Raw genomic sequence first — 21,442 nt, forward strand, 5'->3', positions numbered from 1 at the left:
CACAACATTACCATGCCATCCCTTACAATGTCCTTACTTGATTTCTTTTCTTGTAAGTAGAATCTACCATCTGACATGCTCAGTAATTGTTGTCACACAAGTAACAAGTCAACACATGACAATACCTGATTTACTAAGGAAAATCCATTTCTTCTCCACATTTCAGCCGTGACTTGAGACATCAGCACTAAGCAACGCAATGGGTAATCCATCAGTTTTTCTACATGAAATTCCGACTGCAAGAATTGGTACATTATATCGTCATCATCACCAAGAACATGCTTCAAGATATAACTTCCACTAAGTGAATTAAGGTGTCAGATTTTGGGCTATAGCTTTAATTATCTCTTGTACTTTTTGTTTTCTTTACTGAAGATTCCATCTAACTGGCCTCTGCCACTTTGATCTCAGCCACACTTTCATCAGCCTGGTCGAACTGCACTTGCCTTTATTAGAGTTTCCTGCTTAGGGAAGGATAGATGGAGAGGTGAAGGGACAGAAAGAGAGGCCGGAAAGGTAGAGAGACAGAGGATGTGTGTACTCTCTGGGTGGGGGTGGGGGAGAATGAGTGGGTATCTGTTCGACTTTGTACATGCAAGGGTTTGTCAACCAAGAAGGGAGGGAGTTCTTAAGTCCGGGTCAGGCCCAGTGTCAAGGACATTTGGAGGAGTATTAGGGGTAAGGATAGAATGGGTTTGAGGGGCAGAGTTGAGAACACGAGGGTAGGGGTTGGGCGTAAGGGAGGGGGGAGGGACTCCAAGCCAGGATTAGGAATATTAGGATAAGGGGTTGAAGGGGAGGGCAACCTTCATGGTGAGGAACATTAGGATTAGGGTTATACATTCTACCAACTATCCCACTAGTGCTAACATGAACAATATCAATGCTGTACAAGTTTACGTTCATACAATTTATTCTGACATTTTAATAAATCAAAGTTCATAACTCAAACATTGCTTAGAGATAGTAAATATATTGGGGTAGGTGTTACCATGTTACATAGTATCCTTCCTTATTATCAGCTAGGGAAGGTATTTTTGTTTGAGGAGGTGCATTTAAATGACAAACCCTGCCAGTGCTCTAAATTTGGAAGTTACAAAACATTTTTGAATTTCTCAAGTGTCTAGCATAAATACCAGAATAAAATGACTGAAATTCCAAAAAAAGACAGAATTACAGATAATGGATATTGCTCTTTACTTACTGGTGGTACAAGCTCCTCGAGCTTGTTAATTGCCCCACTCTTGCTTAGGTGTACATGCAAACCTAAAACACAAAGCAATGTTTAAGAAACTGCAGACGAATAGTTGTGAACAAAGAAGCTTTGCACCCTATTAGATCGATGCAGATATTAATTTGCCCAAATACTAAACAATACTCAATATGTTCCTGATGTAAGGTGCTTCAGTAATTAGACTTTGAACTAAGTTCTTGTGGGCATACTCAAATCTATAGAAAAATAATAACCATAACAGAATCAATTAAAAGCACACTAACAGGGCATTCAACCTGTGTGCAAAAGACAACAATCCAAAAGAAAGAATTAATAATAATAATAATAAATAAGTAATAGCTATCAAGACATGAGATGAAGAGCCCTTTAGAGTGAGTCCATTGATTGTGGGAATGTTTTAATGATAGGCAAGTGAAGCTGAGTGAAGTTATCCTCTACGGTCAAGAGCCTGATGGTTGAGGGGTTAAAAACTGTTTCTCAACTTAGGCTCCTGAGACCGAAGTTTGAATCTTACAATAGCTGGTGGGGAATTTAAAATTCACAGAACTATTTCCAGCTGGTATCAAAATCTAACATCAGTAAAGTTGAACAAAACAATTCGGCTTCATCAATGCTTATTTTGTCTGGTTTGTATGCAACTCCAGACCCACCACTGTGGCTACTCTTAAATGTTCTACCAAGATACAAATTCCATTTTGGTTGCCACCATTTATTTCACATCCTTAACGATCTGACTGAAACATACAAAACTGTCAACTGGGTGGATGCAGGGAAGAGTGTTTTCTGGTTGGGTAATCTGAAGCTAAGAGGCCAAGCCTCAGACTCGGGGAAAACCATTTAGGACTGAGATGAAGAATAACAACTTCTTACAGTGGGTGGGATTTGGGATTTTCTATTGCGGTAACTGCGAAGGCCAAGTCATTCATGGATTGGTTTAAAACTACAACTGAAATTAATGGGTTTCTACATATCAAGGAAATTAATAGGTAGCAAGGAAAATAGTGTTCTGAGAGACATTGAGATTAATGGCCCATCTCGATACAAGAAGCCCGTTCAATAGACTTATAACAGCAGAAGAGAAGCTGTCCTTGAGCATAGTTGTATATGATTTCAGGCTTTTATTATCTTCTGCCCAATAGTGGGTGGGTGGGGGGAGGTGGGGAGAGCAGAGCAGAGAGAATCTCCGGGATGGGCTGGGTCTTCAATTACATTAGCTGCTTTATAACGGCAGCAAGAAGTGTACACAAAAGTCAGTGGAAAAGAGGCTGGTCTACATGATGTACTGAGCTGTATCCACAGCTCCCTGCAATTTCTTGCAGTCTCCGGTGGAGCCTAAACAAGCCATGATCCAGCCTGCATATTATAAAAACTGGTGAGGGTCAACAGGGGCATGCTGAATTGCTTTAGCCTCCTGAGGAAGCCAAGACTTTCTTGGTCATTGTGTCTACATGACTGGACCCAGGACAGACTATTGGTGATGTTTACTCCTAAGAACTTGATGCTCTCAACCTCTGCACCATTGATCTAAACAGTGTCACCCCAGTTCCTAAAGTCAACAACCAGCTTTTTGCTTTGTTGACATTGAGGGAAGAGTTCTATCTCCTTCTTGAGCTCAGACACTTATTTGAGATTTGGCCCATTACAGTGGTGTCACCTACAAACTCGTGGCCAGAGCACAACAGTGGTGATTGTATGGGGAGTAAAGAACAGCCTTGTGGGGCACCAATGTTGAGGATAATCATGGCAAAGGTATTGCTGTCTAACCTTACTGACTGAACACTGTTGGTCAGGAAGTCAAGGATCCAGTTGCAAAAGGAGGTGCCAAATCATAGGTCAAGGAGTTTGGAGATGATTTTGCTTTGAGTTATTGTATTAAAGGCAGAAGAGTTTGACTTTGGTGACTTTATTATCCAGATCCTCTATGAGTTTAGGGCCAGTACCTCGTAAGGTGGTGTCCACTATGTACCAGTTTCAGTGGTAGGCAAATTGCAGTTGGTCAAGGTTGCTTGGGAGGCTGGAGTGTGCTTTGACCGCCTCTTGAAGCAATTCATAATGGCGAACATCAGAGTTACAAAGTGATAGTCATTAATGACATTGGTACCAGGGTGACAGTAGTCTTCTTAAAGCAGGTGGGAACTTCAGATTGAAGCAAGTGAGGTTAAAAGTGTCTGCAGATATCACCATCAGCTGATCTGCAAAGGATCTAAAGGCGTGGCTAGGACTTCAACAGGGTCAGATACTGACTGGCTGCTAGTTCACTCTCTGGAAGAAAGATCTGATGACTGTCATTATTACTCTGAGTACAGCTGCACTAGAGGTCGTCAGGGAGGGTGATGACACAGGAAATGATGCATTGTTGTCAGTGATGTTGCTTAATTTAGCTTCATAGCTCATTATAGCCTTGTTACAAGTTATGGCTGGTGTAGGATTTGATTTTGAACTAGTATCATCTCTTGGCATTCCGGATAGATTTACAAGGGTCATAACTCAATCTTTTGTATGCATCAGGGTCATCCATTTAGAACGCCACAGACCTGATCTTCAATAGGAAATGGATCTCCCAGTTAACCAATGTTTTTTGCTTGGAAACATCCAGGCTGACCTCTTTTGAATGGTTTACTCTTGCACAAATAGGAAACATTCTTATGTTCTAATTGGAGGAGTGTAGTGTTTCACCTTCAAGAACTGCCATAGTCCTATTGGTGATGGCAGTGCTGCTGGGTAGAAGTTCTGGATTTAGACCTAGCAGTGATGAAGAAATCTTCCCAGCTTGGCTAAAATCTTACACGTGGTGCTTTCTATTTATTTAGAGGTGCAGCGCAAAATAGCCCCATCCAGCCTTGTCCCCAGTAATTTAACCCCAGCCTAATTCATGAGACAATTTAGAAAGACCAATTAACCAACTACCTGGTATTCTTTGGACTGTGGGAGGATACCCATGCATTCCACAGGGAGGACGCAAAAACTCCTTGCAGAAGGTACCAGGATTGAACTCCGAACTCGAATGCTCTGAGCTATAATAGTGTCGTGCTAATGGCTATGCTACCATGGCACTATTGTGCTGTTCCCACTTGACTGCTGCTCTTGTTGTTTTAATTGGTAAAGGTTATTGGTTTCAGAGGTACTGTCAACGAAGCTTCAGCAAGAAATTTCAGCACATTTTGTAGACAGCACACTATGTCTAATTTGGGGAATGAATGTTGAGGGGATGTTTAGGGATGAACAATAAATGCCAGTCTGTCCAGTATTGCCCACACTCTGAGTTTTATTAATCAATACCACTCCCACCAGAACCAGCAGCTATAATCCTGTAAAAGCCAGTATCACTCCTCAAACAGCACCAGTTAGTTGGGTAAAACACAGGGAAAAGCTAAATCTTGAATCTAGTGTGTATCTTCTCATATTTTAAAGGGCTTATGATACTGCATGTCCAGCATCATCCTTGGTTATAACCCCATTGATGAAACTTATATTATTGATTTCCTAGAATTTAATATGGAAAGCAGCCATGATATAGTGCAAATCATACAGACAACTTCAGTGAACAAAATGTACACTGGTGTAAGACTGCTTCCATAACAAAATGAGTTATTACCTTAGCTTGCATCATAAATAATTGTTAATTAGATTACTGTATTGTAATTAGTCCACGTACTCCACATCACTTGAGATTTTGCTTATGTAAATCATTTACATATCTACCTACTATTTATACCTAGAACACTCAAAACACAAATAAAAAGATACTCACAGTCACTATAGTTAAGACATTAATAAAAAATAAATCAGTCTTTCCAAAACTGATCTGCATCTCAAAGTACCAGGATTAATACTTGGTTAAATTTTCAAATCAAGAGTTTAGTGTTCCATCACAAGCACAGGTCATAAAGATGATATAAGCCACATACAAGGTTCCTAGTGTAGTTTTGTCTCTGGTGAGTTGGCTAATCTCAGTCAAGATATAGTAGTATGTTATAGCTATTTTGGGAAAAGGCAAAGAATAGAGAAAAAAAATCCCAATGAGGATACTTCTTTAAAATTTGTTCAGAAAATTTATTAAGAGGAATGTCAAGTGGGGAAGGTATTACTAGGAATATTCTCTAAATAACAATTTCAATAAGTCAAGGTGGTGTCGACTGTTTTGTACTTTGTTCATTATAAAGGGCCCTCTCCCCATCTCTTATCTAATGTGCACACCCGTCCATTAGTAGAAAATAATTCTAATGCTAATAAAAATGTACAGTAGGCCCTCCGTATCCGCGGGTTCTGCATCCGCAGATTCAACCAACCGCAGATCAAAAATATTGTACAAGTATCCCCGCTATCCAAAAGTAGAGCATTCCTATGAAACCTTTCGTAAGCCGAACCCAAAAAATAACCTACCAAATCATACCAAATAACACATAAAACCTAAAATAATACTAACATATATTAAAAGCAGGAATGATATGCTACTAGCAGAACCAATAATTAACATCGGCAGCTTTCCATATTCTTTCTCTCTGCGTGTAAATAGTATGAATGGTGGACACAGGCAAGTTCTTTATTTCATTCACCACGATCAAAATGCTTAATTACATTCAGTTTTACACTAAGCATAACACCCTTACAAGGTCTCTTAGGCTTTTCTGATACCTTAGGACACATCTTGCTAACGGATACACAAAATAAATCGAGATAAAGCATTCTTGCTGCTCGCAGCCTCTATAACGGCTCGCTACAAAACAAACGCTGAACACTATTTTCGCTTTTCATAACACCCTTACGAGCTCTCTTAGGCTTTTATACAAGGGACTTGAGCATCTGCGGATTTTGGTATTTGCGGGGGGGTCCCGGAACCAATTTCCCACGGATACAGAGGGCCGACTATAGAGCATTTGTTTTGTCACTTGCTAGACAGGTGTATTAGCCTATCATCTAAACTATCCAATTACACTTCCCTTTATTGCATTTTTTAATAAAAAGGGTCTAGGAACAACAAATCAGAGATGTGACCATAAATTGGTTGTATAGGCTGAAAATAATTAGAAAAGTAATTCAGGACCAATTTCAATAAATAGGCATTTTTTCACCCAAGGGTTGGGACAATAACAATATTTGTATTAACTGCCTTGTTACTGCATTCAATAAGTTGTAAATAATTCAAAATATCAGTGCCATCATAGTCTTCTGTGGAATTATTAGATAATTAACATCAATTTACTTGCATGTAAAAATCAGTATAGAACAACATAGTGGACTGCCTCAGCTAATCAGGGTTCTGGTGAATGGTCTCCATTTGAAAGAGGCACAGTGGATTTTAGTCCATGTTACTGGGAACTGGATAGTCCCCTTCACCTTGTTGCCATATCACAGCAGTATCCAGAGTACTCAATCTTGCTGCACTCAAGCTTGTGAGGGAGTTTCCTTAAACCAACCTGCAAGGAGCCTGGATAAGGGAAGGTGAATACTGACAGACTCTCGTGATACCAAATAGCGTTTCAAGCTGATGGAGTGACCACACATAGTCAGAGTGTTGTACTGCTTCCTTGCATTGCGTTGACTGCACTCATTAGAACACTGGGACAAAACGCGGTGGCACTCCTTGTAAGCTTGAAGTAGAACTTGTTCCTGCATGTAGACATAAGAAATAATATAAATAGGAGCAGGCGTAAGCTTCCAGCTCATTAAAGTCTCCTCTATTTCATGTAATTTTGATCTCAACTCTACTTTCCCTTTCTATCCCATTCATATATCCTTTTACCTCTGTTTTACATTTAAATTTTACACTCCATAATGTACCTGTTAGGCACAGGAGTACCTTCAGCCAGAGACTCATTCCACCGAGATGTAACACTGAGCGACATAGGAAGTCATTCCTACCGGTGGCCATCAAACTTTACAACTCCTCCCTCAGAGTGTCAGACACCCTGTGCCAATAGGCTGATCCTGGACTTATTTCCACTTGGCATGATTAACTTACTATTTAATTATTTATGGTTTTATTATGCTATATTTCTTCACTATTCTTGGTCGGTGCGGCTGTAACAAAACCCAATTTTCCTCGGGACCAATAAAGTATGTCTGTCTGTGATATAGCAGTGTAAAATGCAAGCAGTTTCAAACTCGTTGGATTGCACATCACACACAACCGCTCATGGTTCCAGAACACATCTGACATAGTCAAGAAAGCTCAGCAAAGCCTCTACTTTCTGAGGAGGCTGAAGAGACCCGAACTTTGGACATCTATACTCACGTCACTCTAGTGTTGAGCATTTGGACAAGCTGCATCACTGTTTGGTCTGGAAGCTGCACTGTAGCAGCCAGGAAGGCTCTGCAATTGGTAGCCAAAACTGCCCAATGCATTATTAGCACCCACCATCAAGAAATATGCCAGACAAGGGTCAGTAACATCATGAAGGATCCCACCCACCCTGGTTGTCCAACTCCCATCAAGTTCAGTTCATTGTCATCCAACCGTACACATGTACAGTCGGCCCTCCTTATCCATGAATTCCGCATGCGCAAATTCAACCAACCATGAATCACGAAAATCCGGAAGTGCTCTTCCAGCACTTGTTGTTCGAGCATGTACAGACCTTTTTTCTTGTCATTATTCCCTAAACAATGCAGTATAACAACTATTTTACATAGCATTTACATTGCATTAGGTATTATGTAATCTAGATATGATTTAAAGTATAAGAGAGGATTGCCTGATCGTGGATTGGGATCGAAAAAAATCGGAAGTTCTCTTACTCAGTAAGTCAGAACAGGTATATCCGGTATTATTTAGTGTCAGTTAGTCAAATGTTTGTCTTAGTATATAGTATCTATTTTACCTTTCTATGCTTATAAAACACTTAAGAACGCACGTTTCAGCGCTGGGCTTTGGAACTTCTTCCCAAGTTTGTTCCAGTGACAGACCGCTATCGAGTGCGCTGTCCACCGTGCCAGGTTGATGTGAGGATCAAAAACCCAAACCCAATAATTAAACCACTGCGTTGCTTAGTAATAATTGTAGCTTTCACTGGGGCACAGCCTTTCTCACTTTATCCATTAAAATTGTTCCGATCATTGACCGACTGTAGCCTCACGCTTTTTCAATGACCGATAGCGTTTCACTTCTTTCCAATGCTTTATTATTTCCACTTTATTTTCCAATCGCCACCGTGATTATTTTCGTGAACAGAAATGCTGTGGATTCAGATCTCTACCGCTGGGTCCTAGTGTCCACCGCACTGAGACGGGTTAAATAAGGTCTGGAGTTCTGCTGGGTCCTAACATCCACCGCATTGAGACAGGTTGAATAAGGGACTTGAGCATCCACAAAGTTTGGTATCCGCGAGGGGTCCCAGAACCAATCCCTCGCGGATAAGGAGGGCTGACTGTATATCGCCAAATAACATTCCTTCAGACCAAGGTGCACAACATAGTACATATAACTCACACACATAACACAAAGTAACATTACCACAAATAAATTAACAAATAGTAAAGTGCATAAATAATACAAATTTAAAAAATAAACTGTATAACGCTACTGGCACTGTATACCTGATGAGACCTGAGTGGTGGCAGGGGGTTCAGTAGTCTTACAATTTGGGATAGGAAGCAGTTTCCCTTCTTAAAGTTCTTGCCCTAATGCTACATCCCCTCCTGCCTGATAGTAAGGGGTCAAAGAGATTATTGGACAGGTGGGAGGAATCATTGACAATACCAAGGGCCCTACGTACACAGTACTGCTGATAAATATCTCTGATGGGTGAAAGGGAGACTCTGATGATCCTCTCAGTAGCTCTTGCAATCCTCTGCACAGACATGGTCAGATGCCTTGTAATTCCAGTACCTGACAATGATGCAGTTGGTTAAGAACTTTTGATGGTGCTCCTGTGAAAATTGCTTAAAATAGGGTGGGAACGGAGCCTTACTCGCTTCAGTCTCCTCAGGCATTGGACAATGCTGTGCTTCCTTGACCAAAAAGCTGATGCTGAGGTACCAGGTGAGATCATCCGTTATGTGCACTCCCAGAAACTTGGTGCTGCTAGCTCTCTCCATGGAGGATCCAGGTATGTGCAATGAGGAGAGACCAGCCTCCTCAGTCCCAAAACAGACCCCTGTGGAAAACCATTAGTCACGGCTGCGAGTTGCCTCCTGCCAATCAGACACTGCTTTATCCATGCTAGAATCTTTCCTGTAATACCATGAGCTCGTAACTTATTAAGGAGCCTCATGTGTGGCACCTTATCAAAGGCCATCTGAAAATCCAAGTACTAACACCAACCGGTTCTCCTTTGTTTATCTTGCTTGTTATTTCTTCAAAGAATTCCAACAGATTTGTCAGGCAAGATTTTCCCTGGAAATCATGCTGACTACAGCCTACTTTATCATGTGCCTGCAAATACCCTGAGACCTTATCCTTAATAATTGACTCCAACATCTTTCCAACCACTGAGGTCAGTCTGGCCTATGGTTTCCTTCTGCCTATCTCCCTTTGTGAAGAGTGGAGTAACATTTGCAATTTTCCAGTCTTCCAGAATCTAGTGATTCTTAAAAGATCATTACTAATGCCTCCACTATCTCTTCACGGTTATTAGGGAGATCTGGGCTGGAATAATTTTAATGAGATAACTGATACCACTCATAAGAATAACGTTCCAATTCCTACTTGTCTAAAATTTTTAAGAGGCTATAAGCAACTTAGGAGCAATATGAAATTATGTCAAGTATAACAAATACCTGTTTTCCTTCAAATTCTTTCAAGGCCCTTAAAATCTAATCTCGCTTTAACAATAATAGCAGAGGAGAGGAGTGTGCAAGGGATTTAAAAGATTTCTCATGGTAATAACCACACAAGTCTTACGATGGACATATGAATCCAGAATAAAACTACAATAGAAGTAACAAGAGCAGGAGGGACTCAGTGGTCAGGCAGCATCTGTGGAGGTACAATAGATGATGCTCTGGGTTGAGACCTTTCATCTAAAGTGGTTTACATTTCATGTAAAGTGAGAGGAAGGAATTTTAAAGGGGATTTCTGGAGATTTTTTATTTAAATCGGTAGTGTTTTTGATAACTGAAGCATATTGCCAGAGGTGGTAAAATCACTATGCTTTAGATTATTTAGCAAATACTTAAATAAGGCATAAAAGGATATGGTCCTAACACTGGCAAGTGGGAACAGTGCTGTTCAGCAAAAAAGTTTAGCATGGATGTGGTGCCGCTCTGCTGAAAACCTGCAAACATCACCTGATCTCCACACTAACCTTTAATTTTGTTCTCTGCTCCACCCTTTTCTTTCCAACTTCACACTCATCTCACTTCTCATTTCTCCTGGTTCTGTTTAAGGATCACCAAACAAAGGGCTAATTGTTTCTCTCTCTAGAGATGCTGCCTGACCTACAGAGCGTTTACAGCATTAAAAAAATTCATGCCTATATTCGTGGCAAATATTCCTGTGATCAACTAATTTCCCTCTACTGGTATAATTTCAAGATGATCGGTAAATCTAATATGGAAAATATCAGTTCAGAAGTACTTCTCCAACCACTGCATATCCTCTTGAAAATGTAAAAAAGAAAATCTGCAACAACGTATGTCAAATATATGGGGCAAAAGAAGAACACAGTCATATAAAATTGACCATCGATTAACATGACCCATTAGAACAGCACTGCTATCGAGTACAGTTTGTAAAGAGTTAAACAGTGAGATATATTCTAAAGGCAGCCTTGCATACTGGGGCTAGAGCTGTTTATGTACCTTGCATCTCCCTGATTAGATCAGTGCCTCATTTTCACAGTATCTGAAAATCAGCCTCTGTTTAATCTAATCTCAGGGTTCAGAGCATGGTGTCAATTAGCTTTACTGCAGCAGATGGAGCTTTGAATATTTATTGTGGAATATAGATAGTCAACCTAATTATATTCTATAATGAGTAGCTGACATTTTCTCAGAACTTAGCCAGTTCTGGATGGAGGAGGACGGCTTACATTTGTTTTTTCTTTCAACTACAATGGCATAGTAAATGGGAAGCTTATGAACACAGACAGAATCACAGTACTTACATCAGATGCACACCACTCCTGAATCATGGACAGAATACATTTTAGAAGCATTTGGATATTGAATGCTTGTTCCCACTCTGGCTCTATCTCAAGGTGTTGCCCAATCTGGCGGCTCACTGGCTCCATGTTCTGCATAAAATTAACCATTTTACTTTTTGTTCCAAAATAAAATGAATTAATTCCTTCAAAAATGAAACCACCTTATTAATGCATACAAACAAGACAAAGGTTACTGACAAAACAACAATCTTCTTTCTCAATCTTGAATCACATTGATTAAGATAAATATTAAAATGTTACCAAAGTTGCTTTTGTTATTCTTAGAACTGAGCATAAGGTGTGAATAATCATTTGAAGTTACAACTTTAACCCACTGTAAAGTATATCAGAGCAATAAGTAAAAGAACAATTAGTCCTGTCCTATTAAACAGTCAGGCATGTTCTCTGTAATCAAGTGTGTGGCTGGGAAGAGCTTTTTGACTTGCTGCTCCAAGTGGAATATTCCATAAAACAAAGGGACAACATCATGCAATTAACCTTTACCAGAAATAAAGAAAGTAGTAATAGGTTTAGAAACATTTGATCAAAAACAAGTATGCTTCCCAAAAATAATGTCTATCAGGTTCAAATGACTGATTGACTGGTTGAATGAAAGTTCTATTATGATCCGATACTGACCAGAAGCAAATGCTCTCTGATCTCTGGGGAGTGAGAAGGTAGTCATCAAATGCTTGATGATTAGTCAAGAAATCCTACAGGGCGTAACCTCAGCAACAAATACAAAGTGCTGGAGGAACTCAGCTAGCTAGGCAGCATTGAGTAAACTTGGTGCTTCGAGCTGAGACCCTTCATCAGGACTCCAATAACATCAAAGTTTATAGCTTTTTATGAACACTGTACTTCACCTCCATCAAATTTTATTTAATATTTGACAAAATAACATTACTCTCCTGAATTCCCTTACTCTCAATTTTCCTTACTAGTCATACAGTAGAAAAGCTGATCATTCAACCCATCACATCCACAATGACCAGTGGGCATCCACCTGTTATTGATCCCATCTGACAGCATTTCGCCCGTGACTACGCAACTTAAGTACTCATTTTAGACACTTAAATGCTGTCACTGACTCTGCTTTCACCTCTGCCTCTTGCAATACATTACAGGCACATACCAGTCTTAATCCCTCTTAATCTCTTACCCATTAACCCCCAAATCCATGTCTTCCAGTTTTATACACCTCTGATAAGAGTGAAAACATTCCTGCACTCTACACTATGATTAACTTTTATACCTCAATTATACCCCCTCTTCATCTCCTCAGCTCCAGGGAAAATCTCCCCTCCTAAATACAATACTATATTCCAGCAAAAGTCCTGGTGAATCTCCAATACGGATCATCTTTTTCCTATCGTGTGCTGACCAAAACTGCACAAAGTACTCTAGCCGAGGTCTGACAATGTTTTATAAAGTTGGAGCATAACCTCCCTGTCCTTGTGTTCAATGTATTGCTTCATGAAGGCAAGTATCCCATATACCTTTTTAACTACATTACCCACCACTTTTAAGGATTGACTTACACATTAACATCCCTCTGTTCTTCAGTATTCTCTAGGACCTACCATTATGGTAAATATCTTAGGATTGGTAGTACTTCCAAACTGCATTAACTCATTTTTCTAGTTTAAACTCCACCTGCCATTTCTCAGCCCATTTCACCAACACATTAATGTCACCTTGCAGCCTCTAACTATCCTCAACTTCTCCACAAGTCTTAGTGTCAGCTAACAGCTAAGTGATCAAGCCTCCTACATCCACATCAAAATCATTCATGAATATAACAAACAGCAAGGACTCTACACCAATCCCTGAGGATGTCATACACATCCAACAAAAACCTAAAACAAGAGAAAATCTGCAGATGCTGGAAAACAAAGTAATACACACAAAATGCTGACGAAACTCAGCAGACCAGGCAGCATCTATGTAAAAGTTATCAGTCGACATTTCGGGCCGAGATCCTTCATCAGGACTGGAAAAAAAAGATGAGAAGTTAGAGTAAGAAGGTAGGGGGAGGAGAGGAAGGAATACAAGTTATAAGTGATAGGTGAAACCAGGTGAGGCTAGGAGTGAAGTAGAGAACTGGGAAGTCAATTGGTAAAAGAGGTACAGAAACATAGAAATCTACAGCACATTACAGGCCCTTCGGCCTAAAATTTCCCTTCCGCAGAGCCCTTTATTTTTCTAAGCCATAGGGCTAAAGGGGTAAATTGATAGGAGAGACAGAAAGCCAGGGAAGAAAGGGAAACTAGGGAAACCAGACTATCCAAATACATTGACAATCTTATCTGGCCCTGGAGATTTATGCACCCTTTAAGCCCATTATGGCATCGAGCACCTCCTCTTCATGCAGATACCACAGAATTTCACTTTCCCTTTCATCAACTTATCCAATTACAAATTCCATTTCCTTTGTGAAGTCAATGAAAAATATTAATCTTTCACCTCATTTATACTGCTGGCTCCACATAGAGTAACTTAACGGGCCCTACTCTTGCTCTGGTTATTATCTGTTCTTAATCTATTAAAATGCCTTCATATCTGCCTTACATCTGTACACTAGTGACCACTCTTTGCTTTCCTAACTTTATTAACCATTTGCCTATACTTTGTATTTTCTTAAGGGACTCCCATGTCTGTAGTTCTGCCCTTTGCTTCCATGTTCCTATTTATTCAACATGTGACATCCCTTGGCATCCAGGCTCGCTATACATTTTATGTAGTCACCATCTCAAAAATACCCCCCCCCAACACTCCCTGCAATAAGATATGCTCCTTGTTGGTTTATCCATATACTGTGTCAAAAAAGCCCTCATAAAATTCCCTAAGCCATTTATGTTAAGTCTTAACTTTTTATGTAAGCCTTATATTAAGGTTAATATTTGAGTAAGTGAAATTCCCTAAAGCTATAACCCTACATTTGTTACCACTTTCTTCTGTTGATTGTTGGCAGATCAGTAATAAAGACCCAGCAAAGTGAGGAGATCCTTTTTAATCCTAATCTCGACCCATATGTTGCTACTTGAGGAGCCTTCTTGGATATTCTCCCTCAATACTGAATAAATGCAGTTCCTAATAGTGCATTGCTACCACTTTCTTACAAACACCACACAGCCCCCACAATATCACATGAAAAGTCTGTACATCAGAATACCTAACTGACGGTCCTGCCCACATTTCAACCATGATGTCTCAGTGATGGCAACAAATCTTTGATAATTAGAACTTCCAGTTCTTATACCTCATTATTTAAGACTTATCATATTAAAATAATATGATAAGTCAGGGTGCAGTACATCTATTCTGATTGCCTGCCAGCGCAACTTGGACCTTCCCACAGGAAGCTGATCTCATTCTGATTTAGGTGCAATACACCCCTCTCATAAAGGTCCCAAAGAACCAACCAAAAAGCCAATTTCCTTTCGTCATCACATTTTTTAAATGCATTTAAACCCCTATGAATGGAGTAATTGCAGTTATTTTCTGTTGACGATGGAAATCCAGAGACGTTCTTGTTCTCTAATGGCAGAACACAGCTTACCCTGTTATCTCCTTTGGTACTTGTTTACTGATAGCCTGAAGTAAAATTAACCTGTTTACATTAATTAAAATTAGGAAAGCAATAGAAGCCAAAATTATATTATACATATTTCCAAGGGCTGTAGGGTGGAAGGAACTTTTGATCATGATATCTAAGAAAAATATTAACTTCTTAAAACCGCTAACACTCATAACAGTGTATTTGATTTGTAGTTTTACACACCTGCATTGATTTTAACAGCGTCAAAAAGGTTCTAAAACCATCTAGGAAATGTTCTCTCTGCCGGTCTGTCCAAAGAGGTGGTTTACTGATTAACACATACCTGCAAAAAAGAAACAGACACTGAAAGAGAAATTACAGTGCTCTTTTCTATCATATTACAAACTATTTGTCCACATCTTCCCACTGTATCTTATACAATTCCTACTTTTTTCACCCTGGGGTTATCTACTTTAATTTTTTCCTCAGCATTGCTGTTAAGATGAATATTTATCACCACCCCTAATTGGCCAGAAGAGGTGGTGATCTACCTTTCTGAACTGCTATAATCCTTCTGGTGAAGACAATCCTCAGATTTAAAGCCCATTAATGTGAAGGCAGTGACGTACAGTTGCAAGAAAAAGTTTGTGAACCCTTTGCAATTACCCTGGTTTTCTACATCAATCACTCATAAAATGTGGTCTGATCTTCACTCAAGTCACAATAAAGGAAAAACACTATCTACCTAAACTAATAACACACCAACAATTGTACTTTTCATGTCCTTATTTTACACAATGTTTAATTATTCACAGTGCAGGCTGATGCATTTAATAACAGGTAGAACCTTTTTTAGCAGCAATAACCTTCAAGTGTTTCATGCAGCTGCTGATCAGACTTGCACAATGGCAAGGAGGAACGTTAGACTATTCCTCCATACAAAACTGTTTCAGTTAATTAATATTTCTGGGATACCATGCATGAACAGCCCACTTCAGGTCATGTCACAGCAGCTCAATCATGACAAGGTCTGCACTCTGACTTGACCATTCCAAAACATGATTTATCTTCTTTTTAAACCTTTCTGTTGTTGACTTACTCTTCTATTTCAGGTCACCATCACGTTGCATCATCCAACTTCTATTAAGTTTCAGGTGACAGACCGCTACCCTGACATTCTAATGTAAAATGTCTTGATACAATTTTGAATTCATTATTCTCTCAACAACTGCAAGCTGTCCAGGCAGCAAAGCAGCCCCAAACCTTGATGCTCCTTTCACCATGTTTCACAGTTGGGATGAGGTTTTGATGATGGTGTGCAGCGCCCTTTTTCCTCTAAACATAGCAGTGTGCATTTCTGCCAAAAAGTTCAACTTTTGTCTCATCTATCCACAGAACACTGCCCCAGAAGTAATGTGAAACATCCAGGTGGTCTTATGCAAACTTGAGACAGGCAGCATTGTATATTTTTGGACAGCAGAGCTTTCCTCTGTGGAGTTCATCCATGAACACCATTGTTCAGTATTTTTCTTACAGTGAACTCATGAACAGAGACTTCCGCAAGTTCTAGAGATCTCTGCAGGTCTTTTGCTGTTACCTTTAGGTTCTCTTTCACCTCCTTCAGCATTGCACATTGAGCTCTTGGTGTGATCTTTGCAGGATGTTAACTCCTAAGTGAGAGTAGCAACAGTACTGAATTTCCTCTATTAGTAGACAATTTCTCTTGGTGTGGACTGATAAACACTCAGGTCTTTTATAAATTCACCTGCTGCCTTTTCCAGCTTCATGTATCTCTATAATTCTTCTAAGGTCACCTGATAGTTGTTCTGATCGTGGCAGAGTGCACATAAACAGATCTTTCTTGAGAAAAACAGTCCCTGTCAGTAACATGACTTTGTGGGGACCTCTACAACCCACACCTCCAATCTCATCTCATTGACTGGATCTCCTGACTCCATATAGCTTTTATAGAAGGCATTACCCCAGAGGTTCATATATTTTTTTTTGAACCTGGACTGTGATTGCTTAAATTGTGAACTCAGTATTGACAAGAAGTAGTAAAATTGTTTGTGTGTTATTAGTTTAAGCAGATTGTGCTTGTCTGTGAGTTAGATGAAGATCAGGCCACATTTTATGAGTTATTAATGCAGAAAACCAAGCAATTGCAAAGGGCTCGCAAACATGTTTTTGTGCAACTGTACATTTTGAAGTATTGTCAAGTAGTTGTGATTCCCTATGCCCGCTGCCCTTAATTGTTTTGGTGATAGTAGTCACAGGTTACAATTTGGAAAGTGCCTTCAGAGAAGCTAGGCAAATAACTTCTGCACATTTTGTAAATGGTACACAGTACAGTGCTTGTGTGATGGTGGATAGAAGAAATGTTTAGAGTTGATGACAGATACCAATCAAGTGGTGTTAGGTTTAGAGTGCTGTTGGAATTGCACTCATCCAGGCAACTGTGGAGTATTCTATTACAGTCCTGAGACACTTTGGAAATTATGAATAAGCATTGGGTGTCAATGAACTGGGCACTGTAGGTGAATTGTCTTTACACCTTGAAAACTCCTTTTGAAACCCAATGGGATAGATGGAAAATGCCCACAGCTAAGTGCAGGACTGTGGAGGTCTTGGTTATCTGAGTTCACCAATGACATTCACATGCCAATGTGATCATCAATACCTAGTTTGGGTTCAGCCAGGACCAACTGACTTGACTTCAATCACAATTCTGGTCAGCAGCTGAGGTGAGAGCACCAAGACGCCAGTCAACTTAGTGTGGAATCAAGGAGTTATCCAGAACAAAGTAACCAACTCCATTGATATGCCATCTACAAGTTTAAATATTTATTTCCAAACATATGACCTTTATTCTCAGTAACCAAGACAGGAAGTGCATGGGAACACCTCTGAAGTTGCATACCATAGTGACTTGGTCCTTCATCGCCCAGGACCTAAATCCTGGAAGTGCCTCTCTAACATCCCCTCTCCATTAAAGTATTGTGACCACAACGAGGCCCATCATCAAAGACAATTAGGAAAGGGCAATAAAAACAACCCTTGTCAGTGACATCAATATTCTCAATCACATTATCAGTGTAAACTGCAATTCACCACAAACAAGAGATTCATTCTGCTACTAGACTCCTGTGTGAATGGAATAAGTACACATTGGTCAATAATAACAGACTGGTCAGCTTAAAAATGTTGTTTTCTGTAGAGTGGCTCCAAACTGTGAGCTAGTTCAGATTATCCCTGTTCCCCCACAACCCCCTCGAGTTTGCAATTTGGGGCATCACAATAGCATAGCAGTTAGCGTAATGCTATTATAGAGCCAACAATCCAGATTCAATTCAATCACTGTCTGTAAGGAGCTTGTACGTTCTCCCCATGACTGCCTAGGTTTCCTCTGGATGCTCAGCTTTCCTTCCACATTAGCCACATGGCTACAATTGGAAGGCACAGACTCCTTTGGCCAAAAGAGTATGTGTTGCATCTCTAAATTAAAAAAAAATAAATCCTATGTTGCATTTAATTATCTCTGACACAAAGTGACCAAAATGGAAAAGTATTTCAAACAAAGTCGGTCACTTTTGAAGAACAATGAACAAAGTAAGATTTCACTGGCAAATCAGAGCGAATGTATTATATTGTGAGGCAAAGACCAATAAACTACAAAGGCCTAAATCAACATGAAAAAAATTACTCCTGAATTAATTATTTCTAAAATGTCATTCTTCCTCAAAAAGCATTTCATACTAAACCACTTCATAACTTTAAAAGACAATTTTTATAATTAATTTTTTGAAGTCCCTTAACATTTTGAGGTAATGGAGGTTCAGCAGGGACACATCACAGACTACTCTCACTGGAGCAATAAAGGAACAGATAATCAACTGCTGGGGGAGCTCAGCAGGTCAGTCAACAATTGTTGAGGGAAATAGACAGTTGATGTTTTGGGTTGAGACCCTTCATTGGATACAAGTTTGAGGTGGAAGGGAAGAGTAAAGCAACTAACAATTCCGAAATGATGGAAGTGATGGAAAGGTTTGCAAATGGCCACTCAGTGAAGTACCACAGACAAATCAAGGGAGTCATAAAAATGACCTACATGCAAATCTATATTTCTGCAGTACCTTTCCTTAAGTACAAGAATCACAAGGTTTTTTATCAGCAATTAAGTTTTTTTTAAGTATAGTTGTTATAGCTGTAGTTGTTACATCACAAGTGTATCTGTCAATTTGTACCAGATCACCTATTTGATGTTAAAGGAAAAAAAAGTGGGCTGATTCAAGAAGAGTTCATGGATTCATACTTATTTTCCTTTGCTTATACAAAAGCAGCCTGCACACAAGATTAATTTATTTGCTTCATGCTTTGTTGACTTTATCACTCCACATTATGCAATTCAAGTCCTTTGAAATAAAAACTCGGGAAGTTAAACAATCCAATCAAACTGAGAAGAGCGGTTGAGCAACTGTGCCATTGCACCAGAACTCCAAATAGTTGGGTTTGAAGATGCACTTACTTAAGATCATAAAAGACCATTTGTTTCCTGAGTGATTTTTCCTGGTAGTTACTCTGAAAATGAAGCTTGCCATTATCCATGTGCTCAGAAAACAGCTCAATTATGGTCTCGATGATGATTCTTAGTGCACCATGTTCTTCAATCAAGTAACGAGCCTAACAAAAAGTAAAAGTTCACTGTAATATTCAATCAAAATTGATGATTATAGAGAAATTAAATTAGAACCATTTCACTTTTTGCTACAATTTTTCCAATGAGGCTGAGAAACAGATAAACTGGTGAGAAAAAAGAACAAAGATCGTAGCATCTCTGAGAAACAAAGATTCTCTCAAAGCTGGTGCCAGATCATTGATTAACAATTAACAGTTCAGGTTTCAAACTGCTCTTCATTACCAATGTAATTTATCTAATGTCAATCATTAACCCCCAATGATCTTTGGAGAAATCAAGTTCTAACCTGCAGCACCTTAGGTTCACAGAACGTGCACACAGTACTTGTCCTACTTACCAGTGTTGGAACAGTAAATATTTGCACAGACTGCGCAGTCACAGTTATGTTTCGATCATGATCATCCTCCACAAAATTAAGCTGCAATTGCTTGTAATGCTGTTGGGAACAAACAGATAATCTTTAAATCACAAAGCACATTGAGAAAAACTTGCTGGCCCAGCCACCAAGGTGAAAAATTTGTAGAATGTATTGCACAGGAACAGGTCACTTGGCTCAAAATATTCATACTGATGTTGACCCTCCATACAAGGTTTCACTCCCCAGTTACTTTATCTTACCTACAGAAACAAGGAATATGCTATTTAGCCCCGAGAGTATAAATTTCCCAATGCTAACCTTTATTCTTTGAAACAAGCTCTCTGTAACCTCGATTACAGCATGGACCAAAAGCAATTTTTGGTCCATGCTGCAATCAAGTTTATAGTATAAAGGAAAAGGAATGGTGGATGAAGGATCAGGGACAAATTCCCCTTCTTCAAGAGCATATTAATATTTTGTAAAACTTACCTAGGTTTTAAATACACCTACGACTTAGCTCCACAGCCCTCCATGACAGTGAATCTACAGATTTCAACCCAACCCCCCACCCACTTTTACCTAAAGAAATGTGTCCTCTTACCAGTTTTGAAGGGACTGGTAATTATGAGTCCTTAATTATGTGGACTGTACTCTTAGATCCTAAACTTTCCTACAAATGGAAACACCCTTTCTATGTCCTTATCCCGACCGGTTCTTCCTCGTGCACTAGGCTTCTTGGTAAACGCATATGTTGTAGTCATCTCAACTCTTTCATGGAGTTTCAGGTTCTACATTCCAACCACAAACTTAGTAAAGAAATTCCTTTGGAATACTTACTGTATTTATTAATGATCACGCTATACTTGCTATCTTTGGTTCTGGGCTTCCTCTCCAGTAGCAATATCACATTAACATCTATATTATCAAATACCACTGTGTTTACCAAAAATCTGGCATCTTTGTCTAAGGAATTAGCCAAACTATTTAACTAAGCCAGAGAATGTTATTTTGTTGTTCTTATGCTTTGCTATTACAACAAAAATATTATGATTTGACCCTCTCTACTTGTTCTCTGTTCTGAATACAGGGCAAACATGATAGGAACCCACATCCAAATCTCATCAACTGTGAAGTACAGCAGGGATGTCTGACAAACAATAAGACAAATGGTCTCCTGTGATGTAAATTTCCTTTAATTCATTGAACGATAACACTTACTGTGATAAATTCAACAGCAAAGAGTCGCTTGTATTCCGTTTCCATCAGCAAAATGCACACTATTAATTCATGGAAGATTTTGCGAGCTCCTGCATTCAGAAAATTGCAGATTCACATCGTATTTTTATTTTTCTGCTTTTGCAAATGTCATTTTTGTTCTCAACAATTAAAAAATTACAGCTCAATGAAATTAATTTACTTCTGCAGTCATGGGCAGAGAGCTCATTTTCTGATTGCCAAATGCATCTAAACACTCAAAACGTTTTCCATTCAGAGCATTTCAGAATACTATAGGTCCCTCCAGCCTTTT

General features: G+C 39.3%; 1 protein-coding gene across 3 annotated transcripts in view; it reads right to left on the reverse strand.

The window, feature by feature from the left end:
- The window catches only part of ubr1 (ubiquitin protein ligase E3 component n-recognin 1), a 302,958-nt gene that overhangs the window by 170,149 nt on the left and 111,367 nt on the right, over positions 1-21,442 (reverse strand). For all 3 annotated transcript variants that reach the window (XM_059951970.1, XM_059951981.1, XM_059951990.1), the window contains 8 exons: positions 21,133-21,221; positions 19,894-19,992; positions 19,386-19,540; positions 15,104-15,203; positions 11,281-11,409; positions 6,652-6,844; positions 1,205-1,266; positions 126-236 (listed from right to left, as the gene is read on the reverse strand). In XM_059951970.1, coding sequence (XP_059807953.1) covers positions 126-236; positions 1,205-1,266; positions 6,652-6,844; positions 11,281-11,409; positions 15,104-15,203; positions 19,386-19,540; positions 19,894-19,992; positions 21,133-21,221 — 938 coding nt within the window. The remainder of the gene's footprint in view (positions 1-125; positions 237-1,204; positions 1,267-6,651; positions 6,845-11,280; positions 11,410-15,103; positions 15,204-19,385; positions 19,541-19,893; positions 19,993-21,132; positions 21,222-21,442) is intronic.

Source organism: Hypanus sabinus, chromosome 2 (genome assembly GCF_030144855.1).
Source record: "Hypanus sabinus isolate sHypSab1 chromosome 2, sHypSab1.hap1, whole genome shotgun sequence".
NCBI classification, from domain to species: domain Eukaryota; kingdom Metazoa; phylum Chordata; class Chondrichthyes; order Myliobatiformes; family Dasyatidae; genus Hypanus; species Hypanus sabinus.